At 44.0% G+C, this 21,030-nt stretch overlaps 1 protein-coding gene across 1 annotated transcript in view; it reads right to left on the bottom strand.

Annotated features, from left to right (window-relative positions):
- The window catches only part of LOC308282625 (rho GTPase-activating protein 17-like), a gene marked incomplete at its 3' end in the record, with an annotated part of 86,332 nt that overhangs the window by 32,262 nt on the left and 33,040 nt on the right, over window positions 1–21,030 (bottom strand). The window contains exons 3-5 of the mRNA XM_080723010.1: window positions 9,691–9,795; window positions 7,250–7,326; window positions 2,670–2,781 (exon numbers count right to left, since the gene is read on the bottom strand). Of these exons, the coding sequence (XP_080579136.1) occupies window positions 2,670–2,781; window positions 7,250–7,326; window positions 9,691–9,795 (294 nt within the window). The remainder of the gene's footprint in view (window positions 1–2,669; window positions 2,782–7,249; window positions 7,327–9,690; window positions 9,796–21,030) is intronic.

The following is a 21,030-nucleotide window of genomic DNA, read 5'->3' as shown; positions in this document are numbered from 1 at the left end:
TGTGAAAAGTAGTTCCATGTCTTCGTTGGCCTTCAACGGCAACGTGACGCTGCATGCATGATTGAGGCATTTTGTTCCAAAAAATAGTTTGGCAAAAGTCGACCTGCTGGTGGCGCTATAACAGGCCAATATGAAAAGAGTGTAATTTGTTCCTTGTAGGGATGTCACCGAATAATCGATTTTCGAATATTCGTTAGATTAATCAATATTCGATTTTAATATTTCATAATCGAAAATCTTTTTTTTTTTTTTTTTTTATACTATTTTTTGGCTTAGTTAGTTAGTTTCAACCAAAATATAGAATATAGGCTAACAATAGTATTAATGATAATAGTAAATGGCCATTGATTTATTATTCACACCAGCACCAACTGTAAACTGTGTAGACAGAGTGAAGGAGCACAGCAGAGTGGCAGCTGCCTGCTACACACTCCCCTCCCCCCCTGTCTCAGACACAGGTGTGATTGATTCAGGCTTGATTGTTTGATACTTGGTGGCCATCATCAAAGAAAAGGGAAAACAGCGTCCTCTGTATTGTAAAGCATCACAGAATCTGTTCTTGAGAGATTAGGTGAACAGTACACTGGCACACTAAAAAGAAAGATGAAGAGTAGTAGTTAGGCTAACAATTACCTGAAGAGCCATGTTGTACATATGTAAATGTGCATTGAAATCCAGTAAAAAAAAAGAAAAAAAATGTTTTTTTTTTTTTTTTTAATAAAAAAAAATAATAATAATTAATTATCGATTTTCGAATAATATTCGATTATTGCTATAGAATAATCGATTTTGATAAAGGTCCATTTTTGACATCCCTAGTTCCTTGACCTAGTGGAAATGTGCGTACAGAATTTCTCTGCTGTGTTCATGATTTAAGTCATTTTGTTCAAAATGGACCAATCCTGCAAACTTTGGAAGCCAATATTAGCCAATTAGGATGGAATATGAAATATCGGACAGATCCGTCTTGATCACATGACTATAGAGATATTGTGTACTGATTTGCATGATTTTCTTGATAAAATCTCAAGGAATAATAGGAAAAAATGTGTTTTACATAAGTCGGCCTCCAGGTGGCACTATAAAAGGCAGATATGAGAAATGCAGGGCAAAGGTTTTTCCTTGGCCTCCAGCCAGGGAGTGCATATACAAAGTTGTACAGTGATCAGTGGAGATATAGGTAAAAACACAAACCGGCCTGTTATACAGTAGCGCCACCATGAGGCCGATTAGAATTTTTCGCATTTATTCCTCTGCCTATTGGGAATTTGCATGCACAGTTTCACCAAAATCACACACTGCGTTCATGATTGCATTTTATTCCAAACGTAGCAATCCTGCAAACTTTGGAAGCCAGTTTTAGCCAATCAGGATGGAATATGGAAAATCGGACAGATCCATGTCGATCACATGACTGTAGTGATACTGTCTACCGATTTGCATGATTTTTGGATGAAATCTGTAGGAGTACTGGCCAAAAGTTAGTTTTGCAAAAATCGGCCTCCTGGTGGCGCTAGAACAGGCCCATGTGAGAAAGAGGTTCAGAATTGGCATCCAGGGAGTGTGTGTGCACAGTTTGGCAGTGACCGGGCCAACGGCGCCGGAGATTAGCTGTTAATAGACGGACGCACGCATGCACGGACGGACGGACGCACGCACAGATGCACGGACGGACAACAGGGGTGAAAACATACTCTTCCCCATGCCTTCGGCTGGTGGAGACAATAAATGTGGCAGCATGGTCTAAGCATAGAAATAAATAAGTTAAGTTAATTTCAACAATTGTCCCGCTAGCCAATCACAGCGTGTCCTGTGAAGCTTGGCCAATGGGACCCTGGACGTATAACAAACTTTGAGACGTTTGTACAAAGATGTAGGCCATATCTAGGCCAGATGTAGGCCATATCTAGGCCAGATGTAGGCCACGCTTCTTGAATTCTAGTACTTGTATAGTTGTGTAGTTTACCTCAGCCAGCTGGTACAGAGGTTGTGTGTGTAGCTTAGGGTAGTTTACCTAGCTGGTACAGAGGTTGTGTGTGTAGTTTAGTGTAGTTTACCTCAGCCAGCTGGTACAGAGGTTGTGTGTGTAGTTTAGGGTAGTTTACCTCAGCCAGCTGGTACAGAGGTTGTGTGTGTAGTTTAGGGTAGTTTACCTCAGCCAGCTGGTACAGAGGTTGTGTGTGTAGTTTAGTGTAGTTTACCTCAGCCAGCTGGTACAGAGGTTGTGTGTGTAGTTTAGTGTAGTTTACCTCAGCCAGCTGGTACAGAGGTTGTGTGTGTAGTTTAGGGTAGTTTACCTCAGCCAGCTGGTACAGAGGTTGTGTGTGTAGTTTAGGGTAGTTTACCTCAGCCAGCTGGTACAGAGGTTGTGTGTAGTTTAGTGTAGTTTACCTCAGCCAGCTGGTACAGAGGTTGTGTGTGTAGTTTAGGGTAGTTTACCTCAGCCAGCTGGTACAGAGGTTGTGTGTGTAGTTTAGTGTAGTTTACCTAGCTGGTACAGAGGTTGTGTGTGTAGTTTAGGGTAGTTTACCTCAGCCAGCTGGTACAGAGGTTGTGTGTGTAGTTTAGTGTAGTTTACCTAGCTGGTACAGAGGTTGTGTGTGTAGTTTAGGGTAGTTTACCTCAGCCAGCTGGTACAGAGGTTGTGTGTGTAGTTTAGGGTAGTTTACCTCAGCCAGCTGGTACAGAGGCTCCAGGACTTCTCTCTCTATCTGTAGTTCATGCTCCATCAGCTCAGAGGCCAGGGTGTTCTCTGCCTGTCCACACACCTCCATCATCTTACTGGAGACACACACACACACACACACACACACACACACACACACACACACACACACACACACACACACACACACACACACACACACACACACACACACACACACACACACACACACACACACACACACACACACACGCGCACACACGCACACACGCACACACGCACACACAGAAAAGAGAGGAAAGAGTGTTAAGAGTGAAATTAAGAGTTAAGTTAAGAGTGAAAAAACACATTCCTCAGGACGAGAGTAAAGCTGAAAATAGACACTCTAGCACTCTGCCAACTTGTTCCTTGTGCACTCGTGGCCATATACTACTAGACCCTCCAGAAAAACGTGATTATGAGATCGCAGAATTTCCCGCAATAATCAATAAATGCCGCTGATTATGCGGGGGGTCGCGTGATTTCACAATCCCTGCATATTCCCCGCAATATGCAGGGATTGTAGGATGTAGGCCGGATGAAGGCCAGATGTAGGCCAGATGTAGGTCAGATGTAGGTCAGATGTAGGAGCTTAGCTCCAGCCAGGAGCACCGCTCAGAAAATAAAACTATTTAAAGGCATTGTACAGTATGTAACTCAGCCCTGTATTTACGTGACAAAACACTAACACAATCATTTTACCCATGGATTCTCTCTATAGCAGCAGTCATCAGCCACAGCAGTAGTGGGGTGGTGTTTGCCTACAGAAACACACTGCTGCCTGTACTGCGAATGCTTCGCCGCCATGGTAACATCCACACGTGTTAGAGATGACTGACATCACTGATACGTCTGGGTTCTCCGACATTACTTCTGAGACTCCTACATTCAATCCCTGTTATTCTGTGCACACCCTGGGGCAAGTACTAGCATGTAGGTCTATATATCGTCGTTGTCGGGTGAAAACCTTGTATGTCAAAAACAGTTCGTTTTGCATTTTTCATTTTAACTAGACCAGGTCAACCTGGTTGTGCCAGACCCCCTGTCTGTCATCATCATTTATGACATCATGCCTTTTGTAGGCATGTCATCATCATGTCATCATCATATATACCCTTTATATAGAAAACCCGGACAGACAGACCGACATTTGCTTATGTAGGCCTACCCATTTCATGGGTCTGGCAAAAATGATTTAAACTAGTGAAAACAGCAGATCTACCAGCACACAACGCCTTGCACTTTACTTTGCGAAAGAACGTACAAATTTGAAACTTGGAGATACAAGGTTTCCACCCGACAACGACGATATATATATAGTTACCAAGGAAACAACTATGACGTCACATCTCCAGCTATAAGCGAGAATTGAGAAAGATAGTACAGATCAGAGAATAACAAGTATTCCAGCATCGAATAGAGTTAATAAGTAATTCTAGAGATCAGAGTAGTTCCAGTGAGTTAGAAAGTAACTCTAGAGAGTTCTTAACCTCCTTTCTCACCTCTCACCTACGATGTCCACCTCGTCCACCGATGGAGACCCCACCGCACATGGAGACCCCGCCCTGGACGATATCCTGCGACGGCTAGAAGCTCACGAGGAGCGTCTACAGCGGCAGGACGAGGCCGTTCGCTCCATGAACCGGTACATGGCGTCGACAGCGATGCGCTTGAGCGGCCTCTCCAGGACTATAGCAGGACTTACCCAATCCAGTTCTAACCCAGACGGACACAACCAGCGTCCATACAGTTCTAACCCAGACGGACACAACCAGCGTCCATCCAGTTCTAACCCAGACGGACACAACCAGCGTCCATCTCGAAAGACGACCAAGCATTCAGTCCGAAGCGAGGAGGTGAAAACACGGTCAAAACAACGTAAAGATCCGAACACCCCGACCGGTAAGACCGCCAACGAGCACAAATATTGTCCGCGCTGTGATTCCAGGGACCACTACACCAACAGATGCCCCGTTCTCCAACGCATGACTAAAGAGCAGAAGGAGCGGTGGATAAACGACGGCGAGCGGTGCCTGAAGTGCGGCCGGGTCGGTCACCCCCAGGAGAACTGCACCCTGGAACCCGTCGTCTCGTGCATCATATGCCCAGGGGATCATTTCACCGTCCTTCACGAGATCAATCCTGATCACAGATCTCCGGCCGCAGAATCGCCCACAGGTTCGGCTTCGGGAACACACTCCGGCGAAGCAACGCAACTCCTCCCTCGGCCCACTGGCGCCGGCCAGATACTATGCAGAGTGGTACAGGCGATCCTTTGTCAATTTGTCAATCCTTTGTCAATTTGAGAATAACACATTGGGTGTCTAAGATGTCAACAGGAGTCTTAAGGTTAAAGGTTAATGGACGCCACTTCCCCGTTAAGACGTTCGGAGACGTCTTACCTGGTTGCCATGGTTACCAGGTAAACAGAATCTGCAGTAGCCACTGGTGAGCGAAAGCACTACATATCCCATGATGCAACTCTGCTGCGAGCATCAGGAAGCATACAAATCTCCATAGGCTCCTATTCAATGCTGCTGCAAAGAAACGGCTTTATCTCGGATTCTACTTCCACAAACGCTTTGAATGCCGAGAACCGCTTTTTTTCACAGAGACACTGGGCCGTGACGTTCGGCCGTGGTTAGGATTTTAGTTTCGCGACTGAATGTAAACAAACTGATCTGCAATTTTAAACCATGAATTTCCACAACATGGACACGATCTTCAAAATACAGCGGAAGTCAATGGTGGCACTCTATAGCCAAATAATAGAACAGTGAAGTCATGACGTGACTCGCTCATCCTGTGGTTCCACGGAAGTAACTCTCTATGGAGAATAACATTGGGTCATCTTAAATCGTCTCATATAAGCATTGTGGTCCAAAAATAAACAAACGGCCTTTGCGATATTGTCGGCGAGGTGGCTCTGTATGGTTTATGATAGTCAGTCACTCATAAGTGATAAAGTCTGTTTCTAGCGAAAATTTAACTAATTCGGTGACAGTAACATTAGCGTTTTTTCACCATCAGTTGATTCTTCATATCCATATGAGTCAAACCGCTGAGATAATTTGTTTATAATTGGAACACAGTTCTTATATGACGCGATATGAAAAAGGTCTATGGGAATTCAGAATGGGGGAAGAAAACCGCGAACCAGGTAGGATGTGTAAATTACGTCACACTTCACTAGTCCATTACCAAAATAATGGCTTCCAATGTTTTAACACAGTAACTGCCGTACCCGACTAAAGCCTGGTTTTCAAATCCAACCGTTGATGGCAAAACCCGACTTAAGTCGGGATATAACGTTTCCTATTGTAAACCGTAGCGTGCGGTCTGCGGCACCCGGCACTGAAGCAAAAACTCAAATTCCCATAATCCTTCAGGAGATGTAGACACCAGGAAATGAACACCTCTGTTTACAGCAATGAATTGCTGTGAAGGAAAATGGATTCATCTTGTAATCTATCTCCAGATCGCGTTCTTGTTCAAAACAAGCCCTTCTCTACGGACCATAACAAAAGCACGGATGGACGCGGTTAAAGTTCTGTTCCCGGAAGAAATCTGTAAAACATGTGACTTCTTCCCAATATTATACTATTTACTCGACTACATTTCCTTGAAAACTTAAGTTACAAGTTCCTTTGTAGATTCATTATTATTACGATACATACATTAACCACTTCAACCTTATATACATTTTGGCCATTGGAAAATAGCAGATCTACAAGCTCACAATGTGTCACGATGCAACACATTGTGAGCTTGTAGATCTGCTATTTTTTCTAAAGCTTTTATACATTCTGGACATTCTGCACATTGAGTAATTTGGTGCCAGTACCTTTGTACTTTTACTCAAGTACATTTTGAATTCCGGACTTTGCAACAGATTATTTATATTTTGAGGTATTGATACTTTTAAGTAATAAAGGTGGGTACTTTTTCCACCACTCCAGCACATATGCTCAAACCAGTCGCCTAGCTCTGGTCCATCGCGTCACCTCCCGGTGACGCTTTGACAGACCCGTCGGCAAATGGCTAGACTGCGATATCTCAGCCCCTCCGAGCGCTCAACTTCAGTCAAAATAAACAAAACTATTTCACTACTCACCAAACCAAAGGTAGTTTTGCGCTGTCCAGGGTGGTGAGCCCCTCAGCATCCCACCTACTCTGTAAAATACATTATTTTTGTCATGAAATAAAACGCACCCACCTCGAGCCACCTAGCAGCCATCGCAGATACAACCCGGAAATAAGCGGCGGTCGAGTTGGATGCACTTTATTTCATGCCAAAAATAGTGTATTTTACAAAGTAGGTGGGGTGCTGAGGGGCTCACCACCGCGGAGAATAGAATTTCAACAACGCAAAACTACCTTTGGTTTGGTGAGTAGTGAAATAGTTTAGTTTATTTTGACTGAAGTTGAGCGCTCGTAGGGGCTGAGAAAACGCGGTCTATTCATTTGCCGACTGGTCTGTCAGAGCGTCACCGGGAGGTGGCGCAATGGACCAGAGCTAGTGGTCGCCATGGTTTCCATGCTCACCCAATCAGGCTGTCGTCCCCCAGCTGCGTGCCTCCGTCCTGCATGGTCTGGCACAGTGCCATCAGGGGCAGCTTTTTCTGCGGTGGGACAAAAAAAAGAAAGAAAGACAAAGCACGATAAGATGAGCTGCCAGGTTACAAGCACAGTGATTGTCTATATCGGCACGCTGCCCACACACCCACGTCTTTATTAAAAAATAACACCTGGTGTGAAGTGAGCGGTGCTATTTATGAGTTAACTGTGGGCTCGCTGAAAGGCGAGACCAGTATGTTATACCAAAACTTTATAGGTCAAGTTTATTGTCCTAAGAAAAGATGACCAACAGTACAAAGGCAGGGCCCTTAGCCAATGAGGAGCAGCGTTCTTGGTGACATCACCACCAACAAGTGTGAACTGATATAAATAACAATAACAACAACACGTGGGCTCGAGACCAGTATATTATATCAGTCAGTATGTTATACCAAAAATGTACAGACCAAGGATATTCTCCCCAAAGAAATTACAGACAGTACAAAAGGCATGGCCCTTAGCCAATGAGGAGCAGCCAAAGGGTAGATCTTTGTGCCCATACATGGTGTTCCATGCGAGCCCACACTGTTTCGTAGGAACAGTATTTCTAGTTTCATTAAGTGTCCCACGAAGCTTGGCCAATGAAATCCTGGACAACATTTTAGTGCTTTGTGCCAAGATGTAGGCCAGATGTAGGCCAGATGTAGGCCACGCTTCAGTCAGAGCTTAGCTCCTTCCAGGAGCACTAATAAAAGAATCAAAGAATTACACCTAGTGTGAAGTGAGCGGTGCTTTTTTATGAGTTCATTGTGGGCTCGCTTTAGCGAGCACACTTAGTTGTCCATGACAGTTTTTTGGCACCCTATTTTTTCCACATTTTTAGAGCTACATATTTGTTTGTAAACCCAAACCCCCAAAAGTCTATTGAGATCAACGGACCTTTTCTGTAACCTTTCCTTTTTCTTTTTTACCTAATTAAATTAAAAAGTTTAATGATAGAGAGGGATTAACAACGAAACACAGTGGGCTTGTAAATCTGCTACTTTTGATAAATCACAGCGGCCAATCACAGTGCAAAGTAGGCTTTGTTCTGGTGAGTAGCGAAAGTGTGTCTTTGAGCGGTGCTAACCGCTCCTACATCTGGCTTTGTGAGATATTTTATTGTGTTTATAGACGGTTGCGTCTCCTCTCAAATGAGCACTTGCCCGGTCGGGCAACCTGAAAGCAAACTTCACCTGCCTGAAAGTGTTATTTTCCTGCCGGGGGCAGGTGGGCAAGCCTTAGTGTCAATGCCTGAACTCCTAACACTATGGACCAGACCTCGGTCCCACTCCCGACCCAGTGTTAGGGAGGGACTGTGCAGGTCTATGGTGTTTACGACTTAGGAGGGCCTGGTGGGTGTTCATGGAGAGTCAGTCGCTGAGACACTGCTCAAGAAGCAGCACATGATGATGATGAGCAAACATGGCAACAACGTCTGTCCTTGTCAGAGTCATTGTCTTTGTGCGTTTTGTGAGCTGTTTGTTTTTGTGTTCATGTGTTGCTGCTGTGTTGCATTATTTGAGGCACAGGGACAGACTGACAGTGTGCAGAGTGATTGAGACTATAGGATAAGGACTAAGGAGGGCCTGGCATGCACTGCACACAGCCGAGATGTTTGGCAGCCGTCCAGAGTTGAATATCTTTCTCCTGAGTCAATGTGGGAATTACGTAAGGAGAGATACAGATACTATGTGCAGATAGCAGCACGGCAGCAACAACAACCATGACCTATCTCTCCTTATCCTTCCAATTTCTCTAGGGACGACCGTCTTAAATATGCCAATCTCCACACCGCTTTATGTTCAGGGTGTGGAGGACCTCGGGGGTTTACAGCTTGAACGACGTTCGTTTCCTAAACGACAAGATCCTAAACTTCAAACAACTCCTAACTTGTCAGAAGTTGTCACTGTGTGGCACATTAATGCAGCACAGTGAACCTGTGGGTCGGGAATTACTTAGCTGGGGGGTCCCCAGAAGATTAACTTAATATACAACATTGTTTTCTCACTCAAAAGTAAGTATCTGCACATCTCTAAAGTGACAATTTTAATACCTCTAAAATGACAAATTAAATATTGGCCAAATTGTCAAATATTAGAGGCATAAATTGTGAAAACGCCTCGCGTTGTGAGCATGTAGATCGGCTATTTTCACAATAAACCTGTGTTATACAAAATGTAATGCCTCAACTCTTAGTGCTCATCAGAGTGGGGGGTCCCCAGTTAAAATATGATTACTTTGGGGGTCGCGGCCTGAAAAGGTTGAGAACCACTGGATTAAAGGACCGCAATGGGAAACGTTTTTTTTAAGAGATGTTCGAGATTTCCAACTCTTTCTGGGTCCTGATCCAGAGGAGGTCAACAACCCCTGGTTCAGATGTTCCTTACGTGTCTCTTCTCCGAGTCCGTCCCCACTTGACCCTGCAGGCAGGACACCAGCCTCTTGTGTGTGCTGTGAGAGACCAGACGCACCAGCTCCATCCGCCTCTCGATCTGAGAACACAACACAAAACAAAATGAGACAAGACATCCTCAGCCATTTACAACTACTGTACAACAGTCCCACCATCAAAACATGGCAGAAGATTCTATACTCAGTAGGCCTACTGCGTGGCAGAGATTTATTTTAAAGAATTGTTTGTACATCAAAACCTCCACCACCTGTCAGTCAGTCAGTCCGTCCGTCCGTCCGTCCGTCCGTCCGTCCGTCCGTCCGTCCGTCCGTCCGTCCGTCAGTCTGTCAGTCACACGTCACACTTTTGCCCTTCTCATATCTCTGCAACCGTTGCCCCGATCCATGCCAAATTTTGCACACACAATGCTTGATCCTACAGATCTTGCCCTAAAATCACGCAAATCGGTACACAATATGTCTACATTCATGTCATCAACATGGATCTGTCCCGTATAGCGCCACCATCAGGCTCATTTTTTCAAACACTTTTTTGGAAACTGCTCCTACACATTTTGCTCTAAAATCACAATGCGACCTGGCGGTCGCTTATCTCCCGATTAGGGAGTCTTACTGGTTTGTACGTGCAAAGAGCTGTCAAACCACTTTCACCTGTGTGTTTGTGTTTGCAAGCCATTTTACAACCTTGTGTTCCGCCGTAATCTGAAGACTCTTCAGTTCAGACTCCACCCTAAAGCTCGTAGCACTTGACCTACTGCAGCCTCCAGGACCATGCAGTCGTGCAAAAGGTTAACCCCAAAAATACCTAAAAATGCCTTCTAAATCCTAATGGTTTTCTGAAATAACGTATGTTTCTTTATCTGTGGTGCTCAAAGTTTTTAATGTCAAGGACTCCTAGAATTATAATATGACTGCGGACACCCATCTAAAAATATTTTTGTTCCAGGGGACCCCCCAGAAGCAAAAAAAATCACTTTAAAATAATATATATAAAAAGACTTGCACAAATGTTCGTGTTTTAAAAAAATAGCAGAACTACAAGCTCATAGTGTGGTACTCTGTGCCACGCTATGAGCTTGTATATCTGCTATTTTTGAATGGCCAAAGTATAACAAAAATCATGGTTAAAGTGGTTACGTGACACAGACGCAACCGTTAACGCATCTGTGACAATTTAACCGCTAAATTGTCATTTAGATGGCATGTTATTTTGACAGATGATCGGTTCATTTGTTGACCAGGCATCTTATAGTTTGTATAGTTTCAATGCCCAGATTATTATTTGATATTATATTGTGTTTAGACTGATGCTATACAGTAGGTTCATGGTTTACCTGTGATCCAGACCTAGATTATTGAGACACAAACACGGTCTCTCTGCATTTGCATGTGTTTACCATGCTCACTGTAAGTCACTCCGGATAAAGAGTATCTGCTAAATGCCTAAACTGAGGAAACTTAGACCCTATATACTTCATTGAGGGGGTCCATAGTAGGTGCCCTCCTTTTTTCCCCTCTACACCAATTCTCTTTGCTGAAAATAGACGATCTACAAGCGCTTCTAAATCTGCCATTTTTGCCAAATGTTCCACCTATTTTGTTTCTGAATGTTTCCCGTTATTACAACATGCCCAGAATCATCATGAGTGACACAGTGTGGTTGACTTGTCACTGACTGAGCATGCATTTGGTTGACTGTACTTCTCACCCTCACACACTCACAGTTTCCTGTCAGACCAACAAACACAAGCACATGAAAAACAAACATGTGAAAGCTACGAATCACACAAACATGGATGCTGGCGAGTCTCGCGTATAGTATTCCACAATCTCTGAATGCCATATTGAGCCAGTGACAACAACACCCCCCGACATCCGAGACATGAAGCTGTCATCTGTTTGTAGGAAATTAGCAAATAAAATGTAAAGATATTTTAGGATATATTTTTTATGAACGGAAATGACAAAGCAGCAAGCGATATATGCTTAGATGATTTTGATTTATATTAGGATACATTAGCTTGACTGTAAAGACGAAACTAAAGCGAGGAGGAGGTTTCACATCCACTTTATCACTTGATCCAGACTGTATGACGGAAGCGTTTGAGAATTGTGGGAGGCAGCAGTCTGGCTTGCGAGACTAGATGCTGGCTGGCTGCACCGAAACCACCGTTAGTCCATCTTACAATGTTTCCGTCCCCCCAAAAAATGAGAAAGTGTGCAGGGTAACAGTGTTTATCTCACTCTTATCGCTGTATGTTGTACAGTCTGGCTTTTTAAAACTTAGCAGACGTTTTTTTATCCAGAGCAACTTACAGTAAGCGAGGTAAACACATACATCCAATTGACGGTATCTCTACCCCTGAGCCACTGCAGCCACCAAGACTAATAGGTCACGTACTATGGGGCTAAAAGGTGGAGTCTGAAGAGGCGAGTCTTCAGAGATTACGGCAGAGAACAGGGAGTGAATCTGCAGTTGTTGTAGAGTGTTAGGAGCCGGGAGGGAGAAGATGAGGGGACATGTGGTTGTTACTACAGGCAGCTGTGACAGCTCGCTGGCAGAGGCATCACACACACACACACACACACACACACACACACAACACACACACACACACACACACACACACACACACACACACACACACACACACACACACACACACACACACACACACACACACACACACACACAGATGGATGGAGAGCTGGGGAAACTATACTGTTTTCTGTGATGTGAACACCGAGGACTGAACACTGGAGAGCCCCAGGGAGAGCAGACTCCACCGTGGGAAACCAATGAATGGCTCTGTGTGTCTGACAGGAGGCATAAGGTTTTAATAAGCCACAATCTATAGACTATAACTCATATACACAGCTCATATATCCTATTAAACCTGCACTATTATACCTAGCTCTGGTCCATATAGTGGAGTTGTCCTTAATGCTACAGTATGTCAGTAAGGATACGGTGCTCTCGCAGGAAAGGCTGCGCACCCTCTCAACTCTAGTCAAGATAAAGAATACAGTTGAGTTTCGCTACGCACCAAAACAAAGGTGGCTGTTGAGAGTTGAAAGCTCACTCTACCTAGTGGACACACACTAGGCCCCGCACCACACCTCTAAAATACATTTCTAGGGTGAAATGAAAAATTATCTCCAGGATGGAGACACTTCTTTTTCTAGTTTTTCAGTCGTCCCATCGCCATCTCTGTGACAACTCACTACTGCCGCCCAGGACAGAGGACCGCATTAACAGAGCACATTAACAGAGCATTATTTTCATTGGGTGTTATTCTGCTCTGTGACGATGGAATCGCTGTTACTTAAAAGGATCCCTGGCTAATATGACAAATATGCCTCAATACATTATAATTGTCCTCTATAACTACAATGTAAAATTAAAAACACCTTAATTATTTTATTTCTTCTAGAAATAGCTAATCTTTCACTCAATAGTTGCTTCGTTCGTTCGTTCGTTGCTTCGTTCGTTCGTTCGTTCGTTCGTTCGTTGCTTCGCTTGTTCGTTGCTTCGTTCGTTCGCTGCTTCGTTCGTTCGTTCGTTCGTTGCTTCGTTCGTTCGTTCGTTGCTTCGTTCGTTCGTTCATTCGTTGCTTCGCTCGTTGCTTCGTTCGCTTGTTCGTTCGTTGCTTCGCTCGTTGCTTCGTTTGTTCGTTCGTTCGTTGCTGACTAAATTACCTCCCTCAGGCTGTCCGGGTGCATGTTGGGACCAGTGGCCGGGCTGACAAAAGGCCGTGGCTCTGTGAGACAGCGTACAGTCACTCCTAATCCCAACCTACAAAGTCACTGGGTTGGGCTGAATAATGGGTCAGAGGGGAGGGGGAACCCTCCTCCCTCTCTTCCCCTTTTGGTTGTGTGGGTTTGTGTCACATCATTGCAATTGTAACTAGCACTGTGCCTGCCATTATAAGGCCTGCCACTAATTCGAACTCCGGGGATCATCCCCGGAGTTTCTTTTCTGTCTCCCACTCCACAGTTCCAGTTCCTGGAAACTCGACAACCTAAATACCTAAAACTCGACAACTCAGCTGCTGGGATTGCTACTAAAACCCGACTACTCAGCTGCAGACCAAGAGTGTGACCCCGGACCAGGCCTCCATGAAGCACACCTGTGGACCTGCCTGGATCTCTCTGTGTCTATCTCTTGTTCTCTCTTTGTTCCTTACTGTCCCCCCGACTCGGTCGAGGCAGCACGGCTGTTCACCCCAGAGTCAGGATCTGCCTGACGTTTCCTCCTCCTTAAGAGGGGGTTTTTCGTTACCATTGTAGCAAATTGCTTGCTCAGGGTGGGGGCCCCGGGCCTGTGAGGTATCCACTCGAGTTCTCTCGGGGGGGTACCTCACAGGTACAGGTTCTGCTCGGGTTCTCTCTCTCCTCCCCCCACCCCCCCCCTACCCTTACCTCCCCCTCCCCTCCCCTTCCCCTCCCCCTACACACGCGTGCGCATGCAGCGCCTGTGTGTGTGTGTGTGTGCGTTCGTTCGTTCGTTCTTGTACATACGCATGCGGGACCTGTGTATGTGTGTGCGTGTGCCCCTTGTTGTCTTTCCCTTGTCTCTCCCTTGTTTCTCCCTCTCTCTCTCTCATGGCTCTTTAGCCTTTGTAAAGTGTCTTGAGATAACTTGTTATGATTTGACACTTTAATAAAATTGAATTGAATTGAATTGAATAGGGGAAATGCCTGTCGCAAGTTGATGATGTCATAAATGTCATGTGTGATCTATCCCTATGGAATTTATGGCAAAACACAAACACATTTGAAATAGGTTTGATGCTCAAATTAACCATAGGAAGTATTACGTTTTTATTTGTACATGCATGCCATAAATTCCATAGGGATATAAACACATGACATATATGACATCATCAACTTGCGACAGGCATTTCCCCTATTGAGTGAAAGATTAGCTATTTCTAGAAGAAATAAAATATTTAACCTTTTCTAGAAAAACGGATGCTAAAATAAAAATAATGTTTCGAAAATATTTTATAAAAAAATAAGCTTCATATATGTGTTTCTATTAAAAAATGACCACAAAAAGCGTAAAATAATGATCAAATAATCAACTTCGGCCATTGTCAGACCGACACTTTGTTTACATTCTAGTCTATAGACTAGGATGTAAACAAAGTGTCGGCCCTACAATGAAAAAGTTGACTATTGCTCCTTTAAGGTGTTTTTAATTTTACATTGTAGTTATAGAGGACAATTATAATGTATTAAGGCATATTTGTCATATTAGCCAGGGATCCCTTTAAAAACAGTGTTCAACACAGGAAGAGTTTCTCCGTCTGGTAGATTTATTTATTTTTAACACACACACACACACACACACACACACACACACACATTTGAATTCATTTATTGGATTACGATTAGAGACATAAATCATCAAAATCCAATAGTAATAAGAGACAACAGTACAGTGCAAAAGATCATGTTCACTAATAATGTCCTTGATTCCCTAAGCTATAGGGCAGAGCATGAAACACACAAACTATGGGTATAGATGGCACCGTCTTTTCCAGATAAAGTGACTGCCAATGATGGCAGACACAGAGCAGAACTTAGCCAATTGTTTTGCTGCTTTTTTTGCCAGTCCAGCAAGTTGGAGTCCTCTCACACACAATTTATGAACATGCCCTAGGCTACCAAATATCAAAATTATAATTTTACAATTATAACCACAAGCAGAGATGGCATTTGCAAGGGGCTGATATTTTGACCATTTATAGGTAAAGCAGGTGTCCATGTACATGTCAAAAGAGCATCCAACTTCTAGGATGAAAACTGACTTGGTGGATTCATTGATCATGACAATGTCCGGAGTATTGGGGAAGCTTTCCACAGTATTGTTAAATGTATTGTTGAGTTGAGATGAAGCAAACCAGTTAATTTGAACAGTTTTGTTAACATGGAATATTGTGTGTTGTCCAGTGGCACGGCGCAGTTCTTTTGCTGTCAAATCCACGATGCGATCGTGGCGTGCCGTATACAGTCCCTTGAAGGCGGGGCAGCCGTTCATAATGTGCGCAACAGATTCCAATTGTTGGTTATTGTGCAGAAGGCAGTATGGCTCGTGTTGTGATGGGTACCAGAGGGCGAGGTTGTATTTGGTAGGTAAAACTTGTAACCGGGACTTTATTGTAAATTTGAGAATGGATTCATCTATTTTAGAGTTGTGTAGTATGGAATGGGACACACACACAGACACACACAGACACACACAGACACAGACACACACACACACACACACACACACACACACACACACACTAATAATGCCTTACAGTAAGCAAAGGACGCTGTTGCGTTGTATGGTGTCTTTTTTAAAAGAAAATCACAGAAAGTTCCTCATAATAATGCCGTTATCAATGAAGATGTTGTAATACTGTACATGAATTGGAATACATTTCTCGCTCAGCTTCTTGCATAACCTTTTTCACAGCGACGAAGAACAGGAAGTGAAACTGCTGTTGCTTCCATTTAGATGTGACATGCAAGGCCTTACAAGAACACAGCTTTTATAGACAGTATACAGTATGGTCCATGTCCAAAACTGTTCCTTTTATATTATCTGTAAACCACTTTAACAAGCTTCTTAGTGTAGACACACACACACACACACACACACACACACACACACACACACACACACACACACACACACACACACACACACACACACACACACACACACACACACACACACACACACACACACACACACACACACAGTGTATAGTAAAGTTTAAACTTCTTATAATGTGATCTTTAAAACAATTAAAATTTGACTTATGACATGGCAAGCCCAAGATTGGGACGGTCATGGAATAATGGCCTATATAATATTGGGATAATGGCCTATATAATATTGGAATAAAAGCCTATATAATATAGGAATAATAGCCTATATAATATTGAGATAATGGCCTATATAATATTGGAATAATGGCCTATATAATAATATTGGAATAATAGCCTATATAATATTGAAATAATGGCCTATATAATATTGGAATAATGGCCAATATAACATTGTCCAAACAATCTGGCTCTGTTATAAAGGAACTGCTGCTGACATTCTGCCCGCGTCAGTCTCTCTCTCCTCTCATACAGATGTGGCCAGCTGTGTCTGTCCAGCTGTGGTCTGGCATCATCCCAGATGCCAGACCACAGCTGGCCTCGGCCTCCCTGCCCGGATCCAACCCATTGGCTCCCTGACCAGAAACCAGATCCAACCCATTGGCTCAGTGTCCAGAAACCAGATCCAGGCAGTGATTAACGTGCGGAACTGAAGTCTAGCCGAGCGCTATCTGAAGACCGAGTGCATCTCTCCACTCCGACATGTCTCCTTTCCGACATGTCTCCATTCCGACACTAACCCTATCTCTAACCCTAACCCTAAACCGAACCCCCATGGGAGTGTCGCCACTCCGACAATAAGAAGTCAATTTCGGAGTGGCGACATGTCGGAATGGAGAGAGCCTCCCCTGAAGACCACCAGCTTGGATTCAGATCCCCAGCACTGGGAGAAAGGGGGGGGGGGGGGGGGGGCAGACACACAGACAGACACACACAAACAGACAGTCCTCTCACAAATGTATTATTACATAATGGCCCAATTGCAATTATTTGAGACAATCGCAATTGTTTTTTTTGCATCATCGTCATAATCGTTTCTATGTTGAGAAAGCTTCATACATTTTGAAACATTTTCAAAAATAGCTGAAATAGACATTAGACAATCTACAAGCTCACAACTGGTCACCATGCGACGTGTTGTGAGCTTGTAGATCGGCTATTTTTTGTACAAATATAGATGTGAGATCGGCTATTTCTACTATTTTGTGACGCATTTTGAGGATAAAATATTAAATGTGCCGTATTTATGGCAACAATACATTTTAGATTTTCGTGTATTTAGGATGTTTGGCATGTCTGGCCCTGTGCAACTTTGATTACAAAGCCTAACAGCCACACAATGAAAGTGTTAATCGCAATATTTTGTAGGACAATTAATCGTCAAGTAAAATTTTACAATTGTGAGAGACAGACAGACAGACAGACAGACAGATAGACAGACAGACAGAGAGACAGTACTGGACTAAACACAATCAGTCTGCCTCTGTCAACAGATCCATCTCCAGCGGACATATTAAACTCTACAGACCATATAGAACACAGAAAAAACAACGACAACTGAGTGGAAATATCGTGTCCAGATTGAATCGGGGTGGCGGGGGGAGGGGAGGGGTTAATGGAGCGGGGAGTGCTGGCGATGGGAGGATGAAATGAAAGAGTTTAAATAGAGAGGAAAATAAAGCGATGGAGTTTATGGGACAGATGAGACACTGGGGAGAGAAAGGGAAAGGCTGCATGCATGCATGCAGACAGGAAGGAAGTGGAATTAGATGTGGAGATGATGTTGATCCAGAGACCAAAGAGAGGACTGTACTGCCCTGGGCCTATCAACGGAGGACGGACACGCACGCACGCACGGTGACGCACACGCACACACGCACGCATGCACACCCCATATCACGCACGCACGCACAAATTCTAAATGTACTTGATAAAAGTATGAACTATGAAAGTATTGGCAATCAAAAAGAACTTAAACCAAAAGTAAAACTACAAAATGTTTGAAAATAGCAGACCTGTAGATCAGCTATTTTCAGATAGATATAGATATAAAATAGGACTAAAGTGGTTTATTTATTTGTTTATAATATTACAATTTATATCTGAAAAGTAACTAGTAACTAAAGTTCTCAAATAAATGTAGTGGATTAAAAGTACAACATTTGGATCCGAGATGTAGTGGAGTCTAAGTAAAAGTATTGGAAATTGGAAATACTCAACAAGTACAAATAACTCAAAAGTGTACCACTGAAACACACACACACACACACACACACACACACACACACACACACACACACACACACACACACACACACACACACACACACACACACACACACACACACACACACACACACAGTACATTAAACAAAGCTCAGGCACTTGGTTTCATTCGTCCAAAGGTTTACAGGCCTGCATGTCGCGGTCATCCTTTTTCCAGACAGCCCGGTAGCCAATGAAAACGGTCCACTGTGCAGCCCGGTAGCCAATGAAAACAGCTGACAGTGCAGTCTGATGACCTCTGACCTCCAGTGTGGAACCTAACAGTGAGTCACTGAGCAGCAGCCAGGAAACACCTTGGTCCTGTTGTAGGATGACTGCATGTTAGTGACTACACGGATGAATGAACAACCGACTGGAACATGAAACTCAAATGGAAACTAGAAGCAGTGCTCTTCCGAGCACAGGTCTCCACCAGGCCACACAAATCGGCCTGTTATAGCGCCACCATGAGGCTGATTTAAAAAATGTGGGGCAGAGGTTCTGAATTAGCATCCAGGGAGTGTGTGTGCTCAGTTTGGCAGCGATCGGGCCAACGGCGCCGGAGATTAGCTGGTAACAACCAGGCCACACAAATCGGCCTGTTATAGCGCCACCATGAGGCTGATTTGAAAAATGTGGGGCAGAGGTTCTAGATTGGCATCCAGGGAATGTGTGTGCTCACTTTGGCAGCGACCGGGCCAACGGCGACTGAGATTAGCTGCACACAAACTGCGAGGACACACGCACGCACGCACGCACGGACGCACGGACGGACGGACACACGGACGGACGGAGGGGAAAACATACTCTCCCTCAGCCTTCGGCTGGTGGAGACAATAATTCCCCTTTCCAAATGTGCTCTCCGTTAAGAGCTCAACAGGGGGAAGGCAAGCAGGTTCAAATGTAGGACACTAGAGGGTCGCGGCCCTTCGGGCCGCTCACATCTAGTTAAAAAAAAAAAAAAAAAAAAAGTAAAAAAAAAAAAATTAATAAAAAAAGGAAAAAAAAAAAAAAAAAAATTGGGGGGGGGAACTATTGTGGCAGAACTATTGTGCCGCAGCGCACGTTTCCGGTCGGACATATTTGACCGCCGGACGCACTTCCGGTTAGGAACTCCGTGTGCCACGTGATCAGTCCTAGTCAATTGGAGTGCTGCATTTGGTTGTGTCTACCAAATACTGCTGGCTGCAGTTCTAGAATGTAATATAGGATGAAGGTTAAGCATTACAGCTTTAAAAGTGGTTAGCGTGTTTGAACATTATCCACAACAGTGACGTTTCACTGCTAACAACCTCGGCTGGTCCGTGGACCCAGTAAGCAGAACCTAAAGGGGGCCTGGGAGGAATGTAAAGGATGGGTCCCGGAATGGAACATATACAAAGGAAATAATAGTTCAGATAGGATCTCACTTGAGAGCTAAACGTAATTCTTTGCATTATGAGGCTAAGGCTCACTACAACCAAAGGTTGGAACGCAAACAGTTCATAACAGAATTATGCCATGGTTGTGTCGACCTTAGTCTGGCATAGCCAGACAACTATTCCACTATTCCCCAATTGTATATGGAGATCTTTGTGATTCTGTGTCCATTTTATGCCCATATATGCTATATATGGAGATATTCAGAGATTTTTTGTTGACTCATGTGGCGTACGTGATGTCAGAGCCTTTTATGAAGTGATGTCACAATGAGTCAGAGCTTTCGCCGATTTCCTCCGGAACAGCCTGATGTCAACAATCAACCCCGCATAAGGAGATTCCGAACGTTTCGCGCCGCGGGCGGCCCAGCGTCTAGTCGGCGACCTGGCCAACTCGGGAACGATGTAAATAGGGAATGAATGCCCCGCCCTTTAATGCAAACCCCATTATACCTGTTGTCATAGGACCCGTTTTGACCATCTGTTTGCCTGTGTCCATTTATGCCCATATATGGAGATATCTGTTATCTGTCTGTCTGTCTGTCTGTCAGTGTCCATGGAGATCACAAAAGATATAGTTCTGGGTCCATTTTATGCCCATATATGCCCATATATGGAGATATCTGTCTATTTGCGTCCATTTCATGCCCATATATGGAGATCTCTGTATCTGTCTGTCTGTGTCCCTTTATGCCCGTATATGGAGATCTTTGTGATTCTGCGTAAATTTTATGCCCATATATGCCATTTGCGTCCATTTTATGCCCATTTATGGAGATCTCTGTATCCGTCTGTCTGTGTCCCTTTATGCCCGTATATGGAGATCTTTGTGATTCTGCGTCCATTTTATGCCCATATATGCTATATATGGAGATATTCAGAGATTTTTTGTTGACTCATGTGGCGTACGTGATGTCAGAGCCTTTTATGAAGTGATGTCACAATGAGTCAGAGCTTTCGCCGATT

This window comes from Nannobrachium achirus, assembly GCF_963921795.1.
Source record: "Nannobrachium achirus genome assembly, chromosome: 4".
Lineage (NCBI taxonomy): Eukaryota > Metazoa > Chordata > Actinopteri > Myctophiformes > Myctophidae > Nannobrachium > Nannobrachium achirus.
Note: the sequence above shows the minus strand (reverse complement) of the source record. Positions and strands in the feature narration are given on the sequence as shown.